Source organism: Xyrauchen texanus, chromosome 23, assembly GCF_025860055.1.
Source record: "Xyrauchen texanus isolate HMW12.3.18 chromosome 23, RBS_HiC_50CHRs, whole genome shotgun sequence".
Classification (NCBI taxonomy): Eukaryota; Metazoa; Chordata; class Actinopteri; order Cypriniformes; family Catostomidae; genus Xyrauchen; species Xyrauchen texanus.
Genome location: NC_068298.1, coordinates 35,741,722 through 35,764,866, shown reverse-complemented (window position 1 = coordinate 35,764,866; position 23,145 = coordinate 35,741,722). Strand labels below are relative to the sequence as shown.

Genomic DNA, 23,145 nt, shown 5'->3' with positions numbered 1-23,145 from the left:
TGCTGAGGTGTTATGGAAGACCAAGATGCTTCAATAGCGGCCTTCAGCTCTTCTACATTGTTTGGTCTCATGTCTCTCATCTTTCTCTTGGCAATGCCCCATAGATTCTCTATGGGGTTCCGATCAAGCGAGTTTGCTGGCCAATCAAGCACAGTAATACCATGGTCATTGAACCAGGTTTTGGTACTTTTGGCAGTGTGGGCAGGTGCCAAGTCCTGCTGGAAAATGAAGTCAGCATCTCCATAAAGCTTGTCTGCTGAAGAAAGCATGAAGTGCTCTAAAATGTCCCGGTAGATGGCTGCGTTGACTCTGGACTTAGTAAAGCACAGTGGACCAACACCAGCCGATGACATGGCTCCCCAAACCAACACAGACTGTGGAAACTTCACACTGGACTTCAAGCCTCTTGGATAGTGTGCCTCTCCATTCTTCCTCCAGACTCTGGGACCTTGGTTTCCAAATGAGATGCAAAATTTGCTCTCATCAGAAAAGAGGACTTTGGACCACTGAGCAACAGACCAGTTCTTTTTTTCTTTAGCCCAGGTAAGACGTTTGACATTTGAAGCCCATGTCCAGGACCCGTCTGTGTGTGGTGGCTCTTGATGCAGTAACTCCAGCCTCAGTCCACTCCTTGTGAAGCTACCCCACACATTTGAATGGCCTTTTCCTGACAATCATCTCCAGGCTACGGTCATCCCTGCTGCTTGTGCACCTTTTTCTTCCACACTTTTCCCTTCCACTTAACTTTCTATTAATGTGCTTTGATACAGCACTTTGAGAACATCCAACTTCTTTTGCAATTACCTTTTGAGGCTTTCCCTCCTTGTGGAGGGTGTCAATGATGGTTTTCTGCACAACTGTCAGGTCAGCAGTCTTCCCCATGATTGTGAATTCAACTGAACCAGACTGAGAGACCATTTAAAGGCTCAGGAACCCTTTGCAGGTGTTTAGCTGATTAGAGTGTGACACTTTGAGCCTACAATACTGAACCTTTTCACAATATTCTAATTTTCTGAGATTCTGAATTTGGGGTTTTCATAAGCTGTAAGCCATAATCATCTAAATTATATCAAATAAAGGCTTGAAATATCTTACTTTGCTTGTAATGAGTCTATATAATATATTAGTTTCACCTTTTAAGTTGAATTACTGAAATTAATGAACTTTTGCACGATATTCTAATTTTTCGAGTTTCACCTGTATATTGCTAGACTGATTTCCATTTCAATGACATGCACACCTCTTTTGAATTATTTGATTTAAATGATTATACTTAGTGTATGATTTTCTTACAGTTTACTCTACACAAGCACTAACAAATCTATTTTAAAGCATAACATATATATTCACAATAATAATGTGCAACTTTTTCATGACTAATTTATATTTGAATAATTTCCATGACGTTTCCAGGCCTGGAATCATCAATTGTACTATTTCCTGATATTTCCAAGTTTTCCTTGATCATAGGACTCATGTAAATTTCAAAATGTTTTGAGTATTTTATATGAGTTACTCACGGAATCGGTTCTCCTTCCATGCATCGTGTTCCAAAGCCAGGGTCATCTAATAAAGCACTGAGTAATTTTTGTGTACTTACATCATGTGGAGCATCATCACTGTAATGAAGAGAGACAGTGAATTAGTCTGCAAACATGCACTTATTTGAACTTCATGTAGAGTAACAGTGTTTCTATGTACCTGATGAATGTGAACTGTTCTTCATACATCCATGGATTGAGAGCCAGACTGGGATATTTTCCAAAGGGTGGAACAATTAGACTGAATACCAGAGCGATGCACACAAACACAGCAGGAAGTACGATCTATGAAAAGAAACACGTTTATCAAAACATAACTGCACTGACTGAATTTGTATGTATTTCTCGTAATGCTGTGCGATGTATTTACCTGTGCGAAGAAGCCTTTCCTTGACCGGCGAGCATACAGAAATCTTTTCCACAATAAAGCCACAAACTGTTGCCTCTTCAAACTCCAGCCTTTCACCTGGTATGATCCTTTACCATCAGTAACACTCAAATAGTCTGCCTCTTTGGATTCTGTGATCAAGCATATCAGTAGGACATTTACAACAAAGAATGTGTACTGTGCAAAGCAGCATGTAAAGTGTAGAAATTTCAGGTAGAAGATTTACCTGGATCAGCATCAGAGTCGTTGGAGTCAAAGTCATCGTCTTTGGTCAGGGGTTTGAGGCAGCTCTGGCGGTCGGCACCAAATGCGTGTCGTCTGTGTCTGCGCACGGGCAGAGTTCCATCTAACAAAAACATTAATATAAAACAAGATCTTAAACAGATGTGTTTCTAATGTTAATTCAGTACTAGTAAGATAAGAATAAATGGGGAGTTGACGCGTCCTGCAGTGGGACATGTTATCCTCAATGTTGGTTGTAATCTGATTGAAAAGTTAAAACTGCAGAGTGTAATTTCTGCACAACCAAACAGAGTTGCAAAAATAAACATTTGTTTTCAAACAGCCTTTTGAAAACTCCCCCCATCTGCAATTGATTGAACAAACAGACAATCCTGCCCCCAACTTACATCATTGGTCGGGTCAATGTTGTTGTGTCGGGCTGAATGGGCCGCTCAAACAAACAGGAATTTTTATAGCACCACAGAAAACAGTTACAGTTTTTACATTTTAACCTAAAATCATATTTTGATGGAAGGTTATTCGTCAAAACACAAATACAAATTTACCTGAAAGGATTTCTGTGTCAACTCCACTGTCCTCTGCCACTTTAAGGAAAATCTATAAAAGCAAGAAGGAGAGTTAAACAGATTTCGTATTCTACACCTAGTAGTGGCTTTTTGATGGCAGGTAAGAAAGTGGCTGTATACTGCACCTCTTCAAGGCTGGTATCTGACACACCATAGCTTGAAATGCCCAGGTCAGTGAGCCGGTCATTCAGGTCATGGAAGAGTTCAACAAAAGCACCATCTTTAGCAGATTCATATGGCAACACATATGTGATCTCATGACCGAGGTCTTCCACCATGCGGGCAGCAGGAACATGTTTCAGGATTAGACTGGAGATGAGGGGCATGTAAACGGGGACAACAGGAGATTCAGGCCAACTAGTTCCTGCAAATACAGAATTCAGTGAAAACGTTATGGATCAGTGTGCTTCAATGCATTGTATGAAAATGACAGATTATTTTAAGGTTTGAGGTCAGGTGGTGTCTTACCTATCGCTGTGGTGGCTTCACTCTCTTGGTCACTGCCCAAACCTGCATCTGAACTGCTCTCTGATGCATCATCATCCTACAAAACCAATGAAACAACGATTTGGTTTAATGCTTTTCTTGGCAACAAGTCTTTAAAATGTTTTTAAATACAATAAATTACTTTCATGTCGTTCCAAACCAGTATGGTACCGTCAATGATGCTGAACGCCATTGGTTCTTGCATTTCATGTAACCAATAGTGACATGGCAAATTTTGGGACTTTTCTACTGCACGGTACAACTCAACTCGACTCGCTTTTTTGGGGTTTTCCACTGTGGATAGTACCTGGTACCTGATACTGTTTTTAGTACCACCTCGGTCGAGGTTCCAAGCGAGGCGAACCGATACTAAATGTGTCGTCACTACCAGCGTCACAATCGTCACTACCAGTGTCACTGGATTTTCGACATGTGACATCAACCCATTTGTTTTAAAGTTAGCAACAGCGATAGCAGTATCATTTGTTCACGCGACTTTGGAATTGTGAAAAAAGAAATGGCTGTGCGCAAAACCACGGCATGGTCAATAAACATGGTGCAGACGGTCCACCTGTTAGCGATGAGCTAAACAAAAAAGTTTCTCAGGAAGTGTCTCAGTTGTTGGCCGCACACGGCTACCACCGGACCTACCAACAGTGAAGGGAGAAGTTAAACAATCAAGGAAAAGTGGAAGTGGTTCGACCAAATGGACGCTATCTAAACCGGCGAGCAATGGGAGGGAGAGTGCCCTGGACTCAGCCACAATGGAGGATGGTATGTTAACTCTATATTCTGCTTGAAAGCTTCACTTTATTTAGTTGACCAGCTACTGGAAGCCTGCTTCTAAAACAACCAGGCCAATTTAACTGTTACATGTATGTAAAATCACCATGCAACAACTGCTTTATGCAGCACAATGAGCTTTTCATATAGGCGGTAAAACTTGAGAAGAAACTGTACTTACTTTCTTAATATAGGACACAGTGCTGCTCGAATTCCTGCAAGAACTAAGAGAAGGTTCTGTGTTTTTCTTCACCAAGGTAAGATAGTATCCTGTTCCCAGATGAGTCTTCAGGAAGAGAGAGGAGCCAACGCAGCAAAGCTTTCCATGGGAAATAATGGCAATGCGATCGCCGAGGATGTCAGCTTCATCCATATGATGGGTGGAAAGAATGATTGTCCGACCTAAAAGAAGAACAGAGACCTCCATAATTGGTTTCTAGATTCTTGTCATATTTTATGTATAAATCTAAAATATTAATAAATATGGACTCATGTTCAAACACTAATGAGGTCATTACCTGCACGATACTTCAGAAGAAGGTCCCAGATGCCCCGACGAGCGTAAGGGTCCACACCAGCAGTCGGCTCGTCCAAAATGACGACTTTTGACCCTCCAACAAACGCAAGGGCCACTGAGAGCTTCCTCTGCATACCACCTATGAAACACCATACAACAAATCATACAACAAACTAATTATTTAAACGCTTTTAAAAACCTCACTGAAGGTCAAAGGACCACACACCTGACAACTGGCTTGTCCTGGATTTGCATTTGTTCAGAAGACCAGTGTCAGCCAAGATCTGCTCCATCTCTGTTTTCACTTTCTCTTCAGACAGGCCCTTCAGACGGGCGTAGAACCAGATGTGCTCCTCCACTGTCAACCTGAAACATCACAAGCCAAGTCAAATTTTAACTGTCAAGCCATAATAATACAACCTTAAAATCAATGTGAAATCAAAATGTACCATATTTACTGTCGTAAATCTGAAATATGTAACTATTTCTGTAAAATACTTGATCCTATCCCATTTATATATGCATATTTTCTCAAAAACTGTAAGCACTGTATCTCTGTGGCCCTATAAAAATCCTGTTTGTTTTGAGAGACCAGTATGTACAAACATAACAACATTGACTCAACCAATGGTGTGAGTTCGGGGCGAGAATATCTCTTTGTTTGACTAACAGCAAACGTATTCTGAGGCGTATTCAGAAAGCTGTTTTGAAAACAACAAGTAATTTGCATTTCCGTTTAGTGGTGCTAGTGGCACAAAAATTACATATTTCATAAAGTTAAAGTTAAGCTCAATCGACAGCATTTGTGGCATAATATTGATAACCGCAAAATATAAACATGTCCCTCCTTTTCCTTAAAAAAACATTCCTTCAATGCACAATTAATCAGTGCACGTTATTCAAAAGAAATAGAAGGTAATAAAAGGCCATTTAATTATTTTGATTGACAAATGCTTCTAGGCCCTAGATATTTCTCATTGAATGTCCTGTTTCACTTTTACAATTATATTAATTATTAATCCATAATGTGCTGAATTACAGTAAATAATGGAAGTAAAATAGGTTGTGATTCAATTCAATAAATGGCTTGTGTTTCCATAGTTTTATGTTGCTTTAGAACATGTGATGTTAATGAAGGCACTTACATGCTGAAGAGAACGTTGTGCTGTGGACACACTCCCAGACTCTGTCTGATGGAGCTCAGCTCTGAGCGGATGTCTCTGCCCATGATATAAGCAGTGCCAGAGGTCGGAGGGAAAAGGCCAGTGAGGATAGACCTGAAAACATTGAAATGTAGATTAGAGGATAGGAATTATAGGGGAAGGACTGTAAAATAAACATTCAGCTTATTACAGTAATACAGTAATTATAAATAACAATAAAAATGAGAACGTACATGGTGGTAGTTTTTCCAGCACCATTGTGACCAAGGAAAGAGGTGATCTGTCCCTCATAGAAGCCCAGTGTCAACCCATCGACTGCCAGCTTTTTGCCATGACGATACACCTTCACCAGATTCTCAATGTAAACTCCCAGCTCAAGGTGAGTAGGTTCCTCCTCTGTGCAGATGTCTTTAAAAAAAAAAACACAAAACATATTTAATTTAATTTTAAAGTTAAATAAATGTGATTTTCAGAAAATACTACAGTAAATCAGGTCTTCTTACCTCCTGCATTGCCCTTCTTTCCATGTATTGTGGAATTCTTTGAGTTGCTCTCTCCAAACCAATAAGATTTAGTGAGTGGGAAGTACCAGGGCCTGGGAATACCATACTGCCCTGGAAACACAGCCTCTATATACCAGGTCATGACGCCATACAGGCAGGCATCAAAGTACATGAGGATGAGGCAGGTGGTGAGGTTGTAGTTGTCCTCTTCCACGGGGCTGGAGAAGAGATTATTCCACTGAATGCCCACACCCTGCTCCTCAAACAGGGCAAAATACTCACAGCCAAACCCAAACGCCACAGGAGATAGTAAACTCTGTGGAGACCATACAATCAGAGTGAGATGTGAAAAATAAAGAGGATAATTGTATGATTTAATCCATGCTCTAAAAGTGCATGTTCTACTCTTTTGTAGGATGTTATTTTTTTTGTGAAGTCCATTAATAATGTTGGTTAAGCCAAATGTAGTTTAATACGATCATGTTAATACCAGTGAAACTCAATCAACAGCATATGTGGCATAATGTTGACTACCTCAAAGAAACATTCCCTCTGTGTATATATATATATATATATATATATATATATATATATATATATATATATATATATATATATAAATATAAAAGGTTACAGTGTGGCACTTACAATGGAAGTGAATGGGGCTGGTCCAAAAATATAGCTACACGACCTAAACATAATACATGTTAACATTATTTTAGTGTGATCAAATCATGTACTAACCTTTTCTGTGTAAAGCTATATTAAATTCTTCATTGTCATGACATCAAAACGCTGGTAAATCGCTGGTTACCAAGCAATTAATGTTTACATCTTATGGCTCTACTTTTGAAACTGTATTTAATTGCTAATGGACTGGACCCATTCAGTTCCATTGTAAGTGCCTTACATACAATGTGACTGCAATTATTTATTTTTTTAATAAACGAGGGACATGTCAGAAATGCTGTCGAAAATGTATTTGTGTTGAACCCGGAATATTCCTTTAATGTGAATATTTGTAAATGCAACAGTATGAATACGTATTAAATTTAACTCCTCAAAAGGGCAAGAATAATAATGTTTGCTATGATATGACCTATTATCTTTAGAAGTTATCTAAAGTGACTTACAGTAGAGTAAAGAGTTGTTAAACTGGGTTAGCTGCTTAAAAGGATAACAGGTTTGAACTTAGGTGAGCATGACCCATAAACTGTACATAGATTCTCTATCACTGTTGTGCTCTTTAACTTGACGCTTAATTGCACATTGCTTCAACAGAACCATTATTATGATCCAACAGGTTCATGCAATTACTGTACTGTAAATCAATTTGGAAAGTAACCAGGTAACCACGCATGCTAAAAATGCCCTGAAACACATGGGGTTAGGTGCCTTGGTCAAAGTAATCTCACACTGTCAAAAAAAAAAATGCAGTACGATAAAATAAATGAAATGTATTACTAAAATTATTTATTTTATCTTTTATTTGGATAGTATTATTCTATTATCTAAATTTACTTTGAGAAACAAAATGGCACAAGATATTAATCCTTTAATATCTTGAATATCTTGATATCTATCTAAAATATTATAAAGTCCTTAAAACCTGGGCTTAAACAATGTCAGACTGGTACCAAAGCCTATATAGCTCATATCTAAGTTTCACTTTACAATTTCGACATATTTATAGCACCTGTAAATCTTTTAAGATAAAGGGAGTGGCATAAATAAATTTGCTTGTGCAATATAAAATAACCTAATCCACTTGGCTCAGAACAGAAACAAATGATGACACTGCCCAGATGCATATGTGCACTTTGTAATTGTGCACAGTTGTAAACTCACAGCGATGACTTTGGCGGAGAAGCCCACATAGTCTTGCCAGGCCACGCACAGCACATAGGGCAGGTAGAGAGTGAAGTAGATGATACCTCCGCAGGCGGCTGCCAGATTGGCACGTGCAAACACCGTACTGATCAGGAAGCATTGCATGATGGTTACCACTGCGAATGAGCCGAGGAAGAGGAAGACTACCCCAGGGTCACTATTGGGCAGGAGATTACCCATCTGTACAGAGGAATCGGAAAAATTAATGAAAGCATTGTTATTATCTCTGGACTGAGTAATATGAACATTACTGTTAGGGGCCATTCACATCGAACATGTTTTTAAGAGGTAATGCAACCATTATAATTAGGCTCACTTACAGCAATTTCTAAATTCGTCCCCCCATCTTTTTTTTTAAATTATACATTATAGTATAGGTGTTTAGGCCAGTGTGTGAAGAAACTGCAGCTGGCAATGTAAATTAATGTCAGGTTTGTTGTCATTGTTACAAATTATATGACGAGGTTCCACCTAATTAATATTCATGAGTAGGTTGAAAAGATTTATAATACAGAAATGTGTTTATCGTTAATTCAGATCATATCGTTAACACAAAAAGAATGATGGGATAATAATGGCCAGAGAGTAAAATGTTCATAGTTTTTTTGCTGTGACTAGCACTTTCTCCAACAGAGATGATGAGGTCCATTTTGTACCTTGAGTAGAAGAACCAGCAGGCCTGCACTGATCAGTAGAGGAATGAGGCTACTGATGAACCAGCTAAACCACAGTATCCCATTGTCCAAGCCCATGATCCTCATGGTCTCCTTGAGCCGGGCCTCCTTCTCATAGACAACACCTTTGATAATGATGGCCACTGAGTACATCCAGGCCAGTGTCATGAAGAGGGGCATGGAACGACTCATAATACGAAGGAAACTATGGCAAAAGAGAATGGGTTCAAAAATCTACAAAGCTTGTTTGCTCTTTCAAAAACCCTGCTGGGAAGACCAGCATGGTTAGTCACCAGTATATGTTGTGTATTATCTGCTGGTGGTGGCCACACCAGGCTTTTAATCTTAACCAGCCAAACTGCCTTGGTCATCCGACTTCTCAAGAAAGACCATGCAGATTGATCAGTTTCAGTTTCGAGGTAAACAACATGGTAATGTTACAAGCTTAACCAGAATCAAACAGACACAAAGCAACCTTTACCTGCACTAACCAGTATAGGTTAATAGATTTTTTGTGTAATTCTGGAGCACCTCTGAAATATGGGTTATGTGTGATGCATGGAATACTTACATGTCATCAACATAACATGGGTAAGGCATCTGTTGAATGTAGACACCAGTCTTCTCTTTGGTCCCAGTAATTGCTCTGATAATACTGTGTTCAATAACATCCTGAAGGTAAGAAAATCCTCCCCAAATGTACCGCAGATCCTCAAAAGGGTCTGCCCTGGGACCGGGGTCCCAATACCTGTCACAATCAAAAATACATTTACAATTACATTTACATTTATGCATTTGGCAGAGGCTTTTATCCAAAGCGATTTACAGTGCACTTATTACAGGGACAATCCCCCTGGAGCAACCTGGAGTTAAGTGCCTTGCTCAAGGACACAATAGTGGTGGCTTTGGGGATCGGACCAATGACCTTCTGATTAACAGTTGTGTGCATTAGCCCACTACGCCACCACCACCATAAGTATCTGACTCCATTGCTATCACACTCTATCTACCGGTAGTCTCTTAAAAATGTAATTTTCCATGGAAAAAAATGTAATCATTGACTTGCCCATCTTTGATCTTGTTGGTGCGTTCCACGTTGTCGATGTCCATGCGGATCTTGTAATTGACGTGTGGTGGAAGTACTGAACTGTTGGACTGTATATCCAGGAACACAATTCCAGCCCAGAACTTTCTATTATCCAACAGACTGATTGACTCATTCACTAGTTTCTCCTCTGTGCTCACAGGCTCCAGTTTATCAAGGTTCACACACTATAAGAGAGAAAAAGACATCTTTCAGTCCCAATTTTTTGTGTAAATTCAGTGCACAGCTTAGATTATGTATTGACTGACAGTCTTTTCAATTTATTCTGGATACAGCATTACACATGGTCACTTCAGCCATTGTAAACAAAATAATTATGAGCGTTACTACAATAATGAAATTAATGACTTTTTTGTACCACCCAGAACATCCAAGCAACCACCTATCAGCACTCTAGTGTAACAGGAGCCAGCTGGTACATGATAGCTGTGCAGTATGTGTAAACCTCATTCTAACTACATACACAAGTAACTGCATAATTAAGCTCTAAAAACACTCTGAAAAGACCCTAACCTTGAGGTAGCGAGCTTGGCACGGACAAACCGCACTCAAAGTGTCTTTAAATTGACTTTTGACCCATTAAAGTGTCTGCCTATGGTTTGTCTTCTCCAGTCTAAAGCTATTTTAAATACATAGAGGCTTGAGCACCTTTCCTTTCACCTAAAAAAAGCTAATTTTCACTTCCTATTCTTCTTTTCTAACATTATGTCACATCATACTCATTTACCATATGCAAATACATCACTTGTGAAAATCAGTCGTAAGTTTGTAACATTATGGAAATGACTGGTAATGTATAGAAAGCACAAAATACATGGAAAGGGTGATCAAAACTTTTTACACAAGTGCCGCTCTTCAGAGAAACACGTGAAATACTGCTAGTTGTGACATGAGTTTATGCAACTGAAGACTGATTGGGATATGGGTAGATTACGAGATCAAAAGAAAGTGTGTAGGAGGAGAAAAGAAAGGGAGAAGTAGGATGAATGGGAGGTTTTCTGACCTCCATGAAACGTGATATGCTCATAATGGCTTGATCTGTCTCATTGTACACATCCCGCCATGTAAATGCCGTTCCATGGGGACGTGTGTCTTCAGAGTGCTTAGACAGGAAGCTGATAATATCCTCCACATGCAACTGAGTCCCATCCAACTGGGCGCTAAAGAAATTAGCAGTGGCATGGTTTCGAAGAAGCGTCTGTGATGGGAAGAACAAAGAGAGTTAAATTTAACTTGTGTTATGATGACTCGGATGCACTATTTATTCAGTGATACACTGCAACTCCTAACCACATGGAGCAGTAGTGAATATAAAGCATTACATACCCGAAGTAGATCCATTTCGTCGCTGTTCTCCATGAAGTTCCAAATTTTTGGTCTGGTTTCTTCCCACATTCCACCTAAATCCCTAAGAATACCAAGTTCTTGAAATGTCTTGTTGACCTGGGAAAGAAAACAATGAGGAGGTTAAGAGTTGGGTCAATGTCAAAACAACAATACTTGCATGTTTTTAGGTTTAATAGAGCAAATGCTTCATATAATCATTGCATGCATCATACAATCATGCTGATATTGTTGCTCTGTTTGACGTGGTCACCTCATGGATGATCTTCTGTGTTGCAGGTGTATGTGGAGTGTAGAGGATCTTCCCCATCAGAAGAGGTTTTAAAGCTCTCCATATCATACGAGAGATGGGATTGGTCTCCATGTTCTTCATTAAGTTGTTACAATATGGAGCTAGTATTGAAACACAAGAGGAATATAGGGAGGTTTGTAAGCACCAGACAGTGATATCATTTCTAATGTACAGTACATTACTGGATTTGTACATTTTCCAAACAAAACGTGAGTGGCAACAAGTCGGCATTACAATGCGACAGTGTTGTGGGTTATTGCCAGGGTGTTACTTTGTAGTTGTTAAGGTGTTCAAGGTGGTTTTCAGTGCATTGTTATGCAGTTGCTAGTCTGTTCTTGGTTGTTGCTAGAGCATTGCCAGATGGTTGCCAGGGTGCTATGGGCAGTTGCTCACACCAAAGTCTCAATTATATTCTGGTCCATAAATATGGCTCCATACATTACCCGAGTACCTGTACCCAGATTCGAGTGCTTGGCGTTCTTGCGCTACTATGGCGGTGACATACCTCAGTACTCAAGGTGGCGATAGAGTTACAAAAGTATGTGCCATTAAACTGGATGTATTATTATTCACTTTGCTGTACCTTATTTCTCTTCAAAAAGTTGCTCCACCATGACAGTAGTTCGCTTGAAATAGAAAGCTCACCGCAGAAGTGGACAGTTCACATAAATATGCGCTAAAGCACCCGTTGAGGCAACATTGAGAATGCAGCACATATTCGCATTGCTTTATATATATTTTGTAACGCAACAGCGCACAACATCGAGCTTGTGTAGCTAAGCGCCTGTATTCATGTACTTGCGTAAAGTATGTTTTGGCCTTTAGTCTAAGTTATTTTTTCGTCCACCAGGCAAAAAGTAAGAAAATAGTGAAATTCTCATCTTAGCAAGCACCACTAATAAACCTTATAAAGCATTTAACAATTGGACTCCATCCAGGAGTTCAGCAGGTTGTAGGTCACGTGACAGCAGTTTAGCATCCTGGCATTTGTTGCATACGCTGTACTGTACTGTGTACAAATAGTATGCAGTATGATAGTATGTTCATTTGAATCAATGCACGTTTGTTCAAGGATGTAGGTTTGGCTTACTGGAGGTGTTGTCATAGACTGAGACTGGTTCTTCATCACTGCTGTTTTGGCTGCCAAACAGTGCCTGAAAGTTGCTGTCTTCATACCAGTTGAGGGATTTAATTTTGAGGCCACCACCTTCCGGGTGTCCACACACGATACGGGACACAGCCTGGTACATCAGACTGGGTGAGCCAGTGGCGTTTAGTGTCAGGAACAGGATCTCATTTCGCAGGTCACTCCAGCTCCTCATACTGGCCAGCTGAAAGAATAACAGAGCTTACAACTTTAATAAGAGTCAAGTATGGATGAATGATATGCATTGGCATAACAAATTTACTTAATGTGTAATTATATATATATATAAAACTTTTCAGAGATGAAAAACTTATTGTGAGAGAATGTAAAATTATTTCACAAAATACATTTATCTTATGTCAATTTAAGCCAATTTATCTTGTGTCAAGACTGTTTAGACATTTCACTGCTACATTTTATAGTTAATTCTACTATACTAAAATACAATAGATTAATACAATTATTTTTTCCAGTGTAATCTCAAAGAGCTTAGCATTGTCTAAATGGTATGTGGTACATTAGCACACAGTGAAAGGTTACTGGAATTCACCTTTCAACTTATACTTTGATATTCAGCCAGAAAACCAGAGCAAGGGGTTGAGGTTATTATTTTATTCAGTATAACTCATAGCCAAGGTTGAGCAGAAAAAATAGAGTCTTTTTGTGTGGACAAACAGGTCATGGATTCCCATCTAACTGTGTAAACCAGATGTCTTTATTGCAGTCTTTAGATCTGGACTGCTAAGGGGATCGTGTGACACTCGATTTCTCTCATGCTCTCTCTCTCTCTCTCTCTCTCTCTCTCTGCATGCTTGTTCAGCTGTGCCTGGTTGTATATCTCTCCAGCTGGGAGTTAAAACAACTTTCTCTTCCCCCCACTGTGTAACACTACAGCTGGGGCACTACCAAACCCAATGACACATAGACTCAATGGGACACATTTGCTGCTACGTCACAGGCCCAGCAGTTGCCTTTGCCGTTAAATGTCATTTTCTCTCATGTGGGATCATTTGTTATTTGTCAGTCCACAAAAGGGGGAAAACATTTTTTATGAATCTTTACAAAAAAAAAATCCATACATGGACAGTTCACAGTGACCGCATATGTCAAACACCAAAAATGGAAGAATAAAAACACTAATAGCACCATAATATTAGTTATTCTTTTAAAGCGATATGATATACTATAGCATGGTTTGAGGAACTGACTAAAATTGAAGTTGTTATTCCTCTAAAATCTTCTCCTCTGCTGTGACAGACGTGGTCATTGTATTAAAAAAAAGCTGTGTAAATATAGTTCATCGTATTTATTTTTACAGAAATGTAACAGGATTGGAACAACAAGAGGGTACATTTTTGGGTAAAGTATAGTTTTATAGCCGTTTATGTTCTGTTTATTCAAATTATAATTGACAATGCCCGCATGTAGCATTTTACAGTACACAGTAGTTTTCTGCAGTACTTTTCGGCATGGTTTTATCTTTTTATTTTTTATAAAAGTAGTAAATACCTCTGCAGCCAGTGATCCCAGGCTCTCCAGAAGGTTGTCCGTAGCTTTGGCAACTTGTCGAACATCAGTGGCATTAGTCCTTACATCTGACTGTAAAAAAAACAGAGAAAGTACAAATGTTTTATTTTTTAGCAATCATTTTTGCATGAGCTTTTACTGTAACAATCCTAGTGTGCACTAGTTACATTATAATTACATTAAATAGCTGTATGTTTACATAGAACTTCCATTTGGAAACCATATTACAAAAATATACATAATCCTTAAGAAAAAGGCAGAAGATCACAAATTAAGGGTCTTCTTAAAGGCACTGTTTATCATTTTTTTCAATGTTAAAATATTTTTTCTTATACAGAGACAGCTGTAAGCCATTCAAAACATTGCTCTGTTTGTTTGAGCATCCCGTTTGATGCAGCAACATTGGCCCAACCAATGGCTTCTGTTTGGGGTGGGACTAACTTTTTGCCAACCAATGACAGATCGGGAGAGTGTTCAGTAAACCTGTTTGAAAACAGTTATTATTTTTGCAATACCGTTTGGTTAGTATGTAATGTCTGCGTCACTAGCAGAACCAAACAATTTCACAAAAATAATGATTATTCCCAGACAGGTTTCCGAAACATCACCCATCTTCCATCGTTTGGACATACATGTAGTTCGGTCCCAAACTCACACCACTGGATGAGCCAATGTTGCTGTGTTAGCTACTCTAACAAACAACTGAAGCAATGTTGTGATAGCAACATATGTATGCTGTACTAATACTGTAGTTGTCTCTAAACATAAATGATTGAGCAAGGGATTTGTTCTAAAACATTAAAGGTATAGTGCACCCAAAAACGAAAATTGTCTCATCATTTACTCACCCTCATGCCCTCCCAGATGTGTATGACTTTCTATCTTTTAACAGAATATTTCAGCTCTGTAGATCCATACAATGCAAGATGACCAAAACTTTGATGTTCCAAAAGCGCATCAAATCATCATAAAAGTAATACATACAACTTCAGTGGTTTAATCAATGTCTTCTAAAGTGATCTAAGTGGTGTTGGGTGAGCACAGAACAAAATGTTACTCCTTTTTCAGTTCCTTGTTGATCCTGATTTCAAGCTAAATTACACATCCTATAGCCCCATCTAGCACGCTGCGCGTGTGTCAAGCACGAGGATGTGTAATCAAGCTCGAAATCATGATCGTGCCTAGAGACTGCAATGGCAAGATGTACAAAAATAGAGGGTTTTTTTGTCTTTTCTCACCCAAAACTGATTAGGTCGCTTTAGAAGACATGGATTATACCACTGGAATCGTATGGATTTCTTTTATGATGCTTTCATGTGCTTTTTGGAGCTTCACACATTGCATTGTATGGACAAACAGATCTGAGATATTCTTCTAAAAATCTTAATTTGTGTTCTGCTGAAGAAAGAAAGTCACACACATCTGGGATGCCATGAGGGTGAGTAAATGTTGAGAGAATTTTCATTTTTGTATTAACTATCCCTAATCAAATAATTGCTCATGAATACATTTTGGGTAGCACTGAACTAGGATCATTTACATATTGTGTGTTACTTGATTCACATGGCTGTGAAATAAAATCTGTAGTTGCTAATAGTGCTGACTCATTGTCCCAGCTTCTAATTTGCATGGCTGAAAATGATGAAACATATCCATAAATGTTATGCAACACCATGTTCATTCCAAGCATTCTAGGTGCCATCACACATTACAGCAACCTAAGATAACCCATTTATCCAAGATACCACTCTACTATTACCTGCCGGGAATCCCAATGTTGAGTCACAATAAGCTCTCATTGACCAACGTGATCTATGTTTGCATTTCTTAAAATGTGAGAAAAAGTAGAACATAAGAATGGAAGCTGTTGTTACGTGTTGTAGCTGTGCCTTCAGGCTATATATTAAGTTAGGTGTGTACGGTGACAGGTAAAAACACGAATCCTCCCATGCTGTTCCTCACCTGTTCCCTCTCCCTTTCTTTCTCCACCATATTTCAGCTGGTTGTTGATTTGTGCTTGTGTTTTACTACAATGCATGCCAATGATTAGTCACCTGGTGGTGTTTTTCAGAACTCAAAAACAGCAATTGATGAGTGTTGGATGGCATTGAGCTGCTTTGTGACATAAGATGATGACCTCCATCACCCTCTAACACCCAATGGGGTGGACTTTATCAGGCAACAGTTTCATTTACTCCCTTTTCTGACAACAAAGCCACATCGTCTAGACACATCCAGTTCTCTAGCTTGGTCAGTACATAAGGTTATCTTGAAGTAACCATTGGTTTTATGGTACTTAATAGTTGGGATTGCAAGTAAAAAACATTAGATCAATTGCCCTCTGGGCCATAAAACAAATACAAATATAACAGAATAGAAAGTGCAAAAAACAAACATCCCAGATTACCCTAATTCACCCAATTATAATGGTACTGTAATGGAAATACCATGGTATATCTTTGGTAATTGGTAATGCTATGGTACTTTTTTGAATGGGCATGAATCCATATATCAGAGCAGTAGTTTTGATTTGTTTTACCATGTTCTTACCCTAATAGGTTTGAGGAAATCCAGGTTGGATTTGAAGTGTGTCTCAGCCTGGTTCAGCCAGGTTTTAGAAGACTTGCATATGATGTCCTGAGTGAATCTAGCCACCTGCTTGTCTGAGATGGTCACAAAGTCCTCAAGTGTGTTGGAGCTGCACATGTCTCTCAGATGGACTCCAAAACCTTTGATCAGCACCTTAAAACATGAGAAGGACTGGTGATAAGGAGTCATGGCCAGATAAGTAGAGGGTATTGAGAGGGACACCTGAGATTCTTATCTGGGGAGGGACAATGTCCTGAAGATGTCCTGAATAAACATTTTGGGGGTCCATTAGGGTAAAGTTGAGGTGCATGCTGGTTTTCTCTCTTTTACTGTTTGATTGGGACTATTTAAACATGCCGATTTGGCTAAGAGGTAAACTATCAAATCTGACCTAGACAAAAATAAAAATTCATACATACTGTACTGTATGCACTGTAATTAGAAAGTGTGAGGCATGGGTCATTGCCTTAGATCGCGGGAAACAAATTGGTAATTTATTCATCCTCATGTCATCCAAACCCATAAAGCGATTTTATTTTTGCTTCCAGGGAACATTATGAAGAATGGTTGTGCTGTTGATTCATGTAACAATGTAACAAATCATATTGTGACCTTAGGCTGCAATGCTCCAAAAAGGATGATTAAAGCAAATTAGCCAATATGAAACCAAATGAGAGCTTTGTGTGAGGAATTAACAGTTACTCACTGAAAATCTTGTCTGACACCTTTATGACAGAATTAAACTTTTTGAGTGAACTGTTCCTTCACAATCATGGCATACTTTTCTAAATTGGACCAAAAACGTCAACAGTGTAGCTCTGAGAAGATAATGTAGATGTTCCTTGCTCACCTTTTCTAGATTCACATCAGCTTCCAGAATATTGTTTACAGAATGCTTGGAAAATGAGGTGTTTTGCTGGAGAAATCTGGATAAGGTCTCGTTTTCACGGAGGAAGTCCTTCAGCTTGAAACCTGAGGACAAGTATACCACTTTAGTGTGTGCGTGTTAAGGAATACCTTTCAAAGCCTCCATACAATGGCTGTACTTAACCGTTTTGAGCAATTGGACCAGACTTTCAATTTCACAAGAACCCACATTTTAGGATTAATTTTGGGAAACGCACCCACTTTTCCATCAATTTGCTTTAAAGATGCATTAATCCCGAGACTTCAAACTTTTGTTTGTGTGTACATGCTCTCACTTGTTGAATTTTAGTGGTGTTCAGTGAGGTGTAGAGCCATTGACAGTGTTAAACTTTACACAATCTCCTGCTCACCTTAAATGTCATTCCTCTTTGAAAGTTCAAGTGTGTGTCTGAGCAGGCCAGGTAGTGTGGTTCAGCTGGCCGTGGAAACAAACATCAGCTGATTCATCTGGTGATTCCACACACAATTCTCTGGGAGACTTGTTGCTTAAATGTTCTGGTATATACTGGAAAGTGGTTGAAGAGCTCTCCGCAAATGGAACAAGACTCATTTATTTACCTACATTTTTGGTGTTACCTCTTCGGTTGTGTACATTTTAAGAAAGAAACTTAAATGGAAAGATGTTTACATCTTAGGTATGGCATATAAGGCTCAAGAGTCCACTTCAATGTAAGCAGATGGGATTTTTTGGGCAAACTTTATGATTTGAGGTAACAATAATAACTTTGAGGTCTGTAGCACAAACCTTATGTAACCCATTTAGAAAAAATGCAATAGTAATATTGATGCTTGCCTTAGCAGGTACCAATCATTAAAAAGGAATGTGAACTGTCCATGTAAATATACAATATATGATGGAATTTACTTCCAGGCTACATAAGAGTTGACACAAAACTGTGTATTTGGAGAAGATGAACACATGTCCCATGTAGCTTGACACACCCTTCTCCATACTTAATCACAGTATATGCAGACACCTAAAAACGAATTCCTCTGGATGTGTAGCTTGTTTAAAGTGTGGCCATTCACACCTGCCTAACAACAACCAGTGATAACCCTCACCCAGAGCAGCCCAACTGTCTCCATGCCTTCCTTCTGTGCAGTTCAGAGAAACAAAGGTTTGGAAGTGTCCACACTCATCTTTGCTCGAAACCCCTCGAAAGGGGTGAAACCCCCCAAGAGGTGGCAGATTCCTGAACTATTCAACCCCGCCCCCCTTATTTGTTCTATGTTCAAGAATAATATTTCATGGGGGCCTGGGTAGCTCAGCGAGTATTGACACTAACTACCAACACTGGAGTCACGAGTTTGAATCCAGGGCATGCTGAGTGACTCCAGCTTGGTCTCCTAAGCAACTAAATTGGCCTCGTTGCTAGGGAGGGTGGAGTCACATGGGGTAACCTCCTTGTAGTCGCTATAATGTGTGGTTTTCTCTTGGTGGGGCACGTGGTGAGTTGTTCGTGGATGCTGCTGAGAATAGCGTGGGCCTCCTCACGCACTATGTCTCTGCAGTAACATGCTCAACAAGCCACATGATAAGATGCGTGGATTGACGGTCTCAGATGTGAAGGCAACTGAGATTCATCCTCCGCAACCCGGATTGAGGTGAGTCACTATTCCACCACAAGGACTTAGGACGCATTGGGAACTGGGCATTCCAAATTGGGAAGAAAATGGGAGAAAAATCCATTACTCCAATAGAGTTGTTCAGGTATGATGTAGGATTGTGAGGATTGGTGTATGAGTGTTTGTGTAAATGGGTGATTGGGACACAGTGTAAAGCGCTTTGGTAACCTCTAAGGTTAAAAAAACATGCTATATAAGTGCAGACCATTTACCATTTCAATTTGTTTTTGTCTGTTTACTGAGCACGCCGATAGGCAAGTTGAGATAATATATTGCAACAGGTGGAGATTGATCAGGTAAGGAGCATTATGGGATTGTAGTGTGTTGCATTGCCTTTTGGGAGTGTATTACGGTTACCTGATCATTTTAGCTCAAGTTTAGATATCTGTCTGTCTGTTTCACTTTTTCTTTTTTCCCACTCTCAGCCTCCAAAAATAACAATGAAATGTTATCTAACCATTTCACTCATAATCACTGAGCCAAAAATGTCATCTTTGATCTGTAAGAAGTGTACTTCAGTCTTCTGTTCAATACATTTTAGAAATTGTTCGACCAGGCACGCTGTGTAACATCTCCTCCATTAAACAGTGTAATGTGATTAAACCTCACTTAGCATGAGAAGAAAAGTCTGGAAATGGGAAGAGCTGTTTTGTAATGCTTACCCAGCATACGCTAAGAGAGAAGGGCAGGTAATGCCAGAAGACTGCATTCTGGGAAGTGCGTGTTTGATTTATTTGCACCCACACAAGCCCTGACATTGACTTACCACAGCTTGTGTGAAAGGTTTTATTTTTGAGCCACCCACCTCCTGTCTTGGTGGAAAATGTCACTATCCCAACAAATCCTCAAAGACAGATTGGCTTTAACATTTAACTTACATATTTACAAGAATTTACTGAGAATCTGAAAGAGTCATATTATGGTATCAAACAACACTTTTGCATTAAAACGCTGACAGGAAGGTAATGTTTGCTACAGGACGAGAGTGGTATAATTGTTAAGGATATTTCTTGCAAGAGACATGAGATTAAATAAATAGTTCACCAAACATGAAAATTCTGCCATTTAGTCACACCCATGTCATTTCAAACATATATGACTTTCCTTCTTTCAAGGAACACAAAAGCAGATGTTTTGAGAATGTTCACGTTGCTGTTTCCCAATGAAAGTATACAGTGACCAGGTGCTGTCAAGATTCAAACTGGACCAAAATACACAATGAAAGTAGTCCTGTAGTGATATGTCAAGTATGACATATCATATCAAGCAGAGGCACAAATAAGATTTGAGAATTCAGAAAGGGAAAGATTATTGGTTAATTAAGTTGATTAATGGCTTCAAAAGACTTGGAATATAAAGCATAAACATTCAGACACCCGGCGCACTGCTGTGGGAGGAGCATTTAAATATGAGGACGCTCAAGACTACATGTAAAACATCAACTAATGTGACATTAAAATGTGTTATCAGTGACTTCATGCCTCATTCTATGAGTAGAATGATGATTTAAAGCAATATAAATGCAGTAGATTATGTGTCATTTGAAATGTTTACCTTTAGCATTCATGGCGCTAATGCGCTTTACACGCTATACACTGCCATAATACGAGGCGTTTACGCTCTGTTATTGTAATTTATGATGAAATTACAACCATCATAACTGATAATAACCATCATACAGATGTAGATAATTTGCACAAGCTTGCTAATAACTCTGCACGCCGGTGTGTTCATGTTGACAAATCTTGAGTTGACCGAACCACGTAAAGAGAATTAGCTGTCTGCCACAAAGTAGGTTGAGTTTCACCTCGGTAGGTAACACTTACCAATGGTATGGACTAATGGCAGTAAGGTATTTAGCAGCCAGTAAAACGTTTTCTTGAAAGTTTGCACTGGTAAGCTGTTACGGACCACCAAAACAAAATAAAAAACACCTTTGTTTTGTCCTGATTTTGTTCTAAATGACATCACAACCATTACGTTCTTCGATTTCTTATGAATTATTCATGGACCTTTTGTCAAATGGACTGCTTTTTTGGGCCTTTTATGTCTTTAATGGTGCATTTTTGGAGCTTGACTGTAGTCAGTGGTCACTATATGCCTTTACTGTATGGGAAAGAGTGGCTTAGGCATTCTCTGCTCCTTTTGTGTTCCATGGAAAAAAGGAAGTCACATATGTTTGTAACTACATATTCAAATTTTTTCTCAATTTTCATTTTTGGCTGAATTACTCTAAGAAAATGTCATTTGTTTTTCATGCTGGGCCAGTCTACTGTACTCACCAACTGTGTTGTTTTGCATGACTTTTACAGCCCTGATGAGTTCCTTGAATCCATCTAAACTCTTGTCATTTTGACTGTACAGTAAGATCTTCTTGGCATCAGAAAACAGGCGTGAGATTCTGAAAAGGATGTTTAGAATCCAAATTACTACCTGCAGTTTATAGCTATATATCACATAATATTGACAATATTAGGCTGACTTTCAAAATCTTCAGCTGTAGGCATCAACTCACATGGAATCGTTGAAGTTCCCGACAACTCCCGGAGATTCCCCATGGGTGGGGTGTCGGAAACACGGATTGTTGGCATTACACACAATGCCCTGAATCCAGGAAAGGGTGCCCGCTGAGGGCATGGCTTTGTTGGGAAAGTGACCTGTAACAAATAAAGAGGCAAAAAAACAAAAAACAAGACAAAATGAACTACCGAATTCAAGAGAGGTTAAAAGAGAGTTTCCAAATTAAAGCCCAGGAGAGCAAAAGAAAATGTATTTCAGTGGTTCTCAACTGGTGGGTTGAGGCCAAAAAATTGGTTTGCAGGTCTGTTCTGATAGGGTGACAGACAGCAAGGAAAAACATTGCTTAAATGCAGCTAACCATATAATGGTGCATAGTTTGAATAGAAAAATAAATAGAATTATACATTTTTAAAAGGGAGGAGAATAAGTTAAAGGTATTTTGATGAAAATTCATCTGTCACTTGGTAGAAGCCAGACAAATTATTCAGATGTCAACATGGGCAGGATGCTTGACATGCCCACTTCCTTGAAAACCTTCACCAATACTACACAAGGTAAAAGAAAATACAACCTAGAATACATTAAATAGAGGTTCACTTGTTTTCACAGTCTGATTAGTTACACTACTATTCATAGACCCAAACTTATTCCCACCAGATAACATACTCTATGTTTTTCTTTGACTTCAATAGTGCACTTCCTTCATGATGTACTTCAGACGGATCGAGATAACAGTGCAGATACGCTATCAGATTAACATCCAATAACTCAGCCCTGGACATGATGTGCCGTATTTTCATTATTTCTACAGGTCACGCAGCAGCCCATACCCATGGGCAGCCCAGATAATGAACATATACACTTAGATTGCTTTATCTTGCCCTTGGGTCTCAAGAAACATCTGCAAACATGTGACTCTTCATCCCTGGAGAAAGCATACTCCTCCAGGGGACCTTATCGAGTGATTACCTAAGCGGTATGTCTGACCTATGTCCTCCAGGATCACTGCTATTTCAATAATGAGTCAAATATGTAGCTCTGCTATCAGTCAACCTTAAGACTGCCAGCTGCTCCAATGCTGAGCACAGATAACACTTAAAACATGAAGTAATCAATTCATATGGGGATTTGTTTAGAATCTATTCAGAATTAGGTCTGCAACTAACAATTATATTGACAATCGACTAATCTATCAATTATTAGAACGATTATTCGACTATTCGCCGATTATTGTAACGATTAATCATTCGCTCTTAACCGACTAGTCAACTTGTACCTTGACTTAAAAAGTTGTAATAAACATGCATACTAATA

At 39.1% G+C, this 23,145-nt stretch overlaps 1 protein-coding gene across 1 annotated transcript in view; it reads right to left on the bottom strand.

Annotated features, from left to right (window-relative positions):
* The window catches only part of LOC127663478 (phospholipid-transporting ATPase ABCA1-like), a 45,273-nt gene that overhangs the window by 15,003 nt on the left and 7,125 nt on the right, over positions 1–23,145 (bottom strand). The window contains exons 3-28 of the mRNA XM_052155078.1: positions 21,827–21,968; positions 21,594–21,712; positions 17,609–17,730; positions 16,720–16,911; positions 14,152–14,241; positions 12,586–12,826; positions 11,457–11,596; positions 11,186–11,302; positions 10,863–11,057; positions 9,821–10,026; positions 9,326–9,502; positions 8,737–8,959; positions 8,039–8,260; positions 6,191–6,506; positions 5,921–6,095; positions 5,670–5,801; positions 4,751–4,890; positions 4,526–4,663; positions 4,189–4,409; positions 3,233–3,282; positions 2,864–3,089; positions 2,718–2,769; positions 2,156–2,275; positions 1,912–2,060; positions 1,702–1,826; positions 1,521–1,619 (exon numbers count right to left, since the gene is read on the bottom strand). Of these exons, the coding sequence (XP_052011038.1) occupies positions 1,521–1,619; positions 1,702–1,826; positions 1,912–2,060; positions 2,156–2,275; positions 2,718–2,769; positions 2,864–3,089; positions 3,233–3,282; positions 4,189–4,409; positions 4,526–4,663; positions 4,751–4,890; positions 5,670–5,801; positions 5,921–6,095; positions 6,191–6,506; positions 8,039–8,260; positions 8,737–8,959; positions 9,326–9,502; positions 9,821–10,026; positions 10,863–11,057; positions 11,186–11,302; positions 11,457–11,596; positions 12,586–12,826; positions 14,152–14,241; positions 16,720–16,911; positions 17,609–17,730; positions 21,594–21,712; positions 21,827–21,968 (4,129 nt within the window). The remainder of the gene's footprint in view (positions 1–1,520; positions 1,620–1,701; positions 1,827–1,911; positions 2,061–2,155; positions 2,276–2,717; positions 2,770–2,863; positions 3,090–3,232; positions 3,283–4,188; positions 4,410–4,525; positions 4,664–4,750; positions 4,891–5,669; positions 5,802–5,920; positions 6,096–6,190; positions 6,507–8,038; positions 8,261–8,736; positions 8,960–9,325; positions 9,503–9,820; positions 10,027–10,862; positions 11,058–11,185; positions 11,303–11,456; positions 11,597–12,585; positions 12,827–14,151; positions 14,242–16,719; positions 16,912–17,608; positions 17,731–21,593; positions 21,713–21,826; positions 21,969–23,145) is intronic.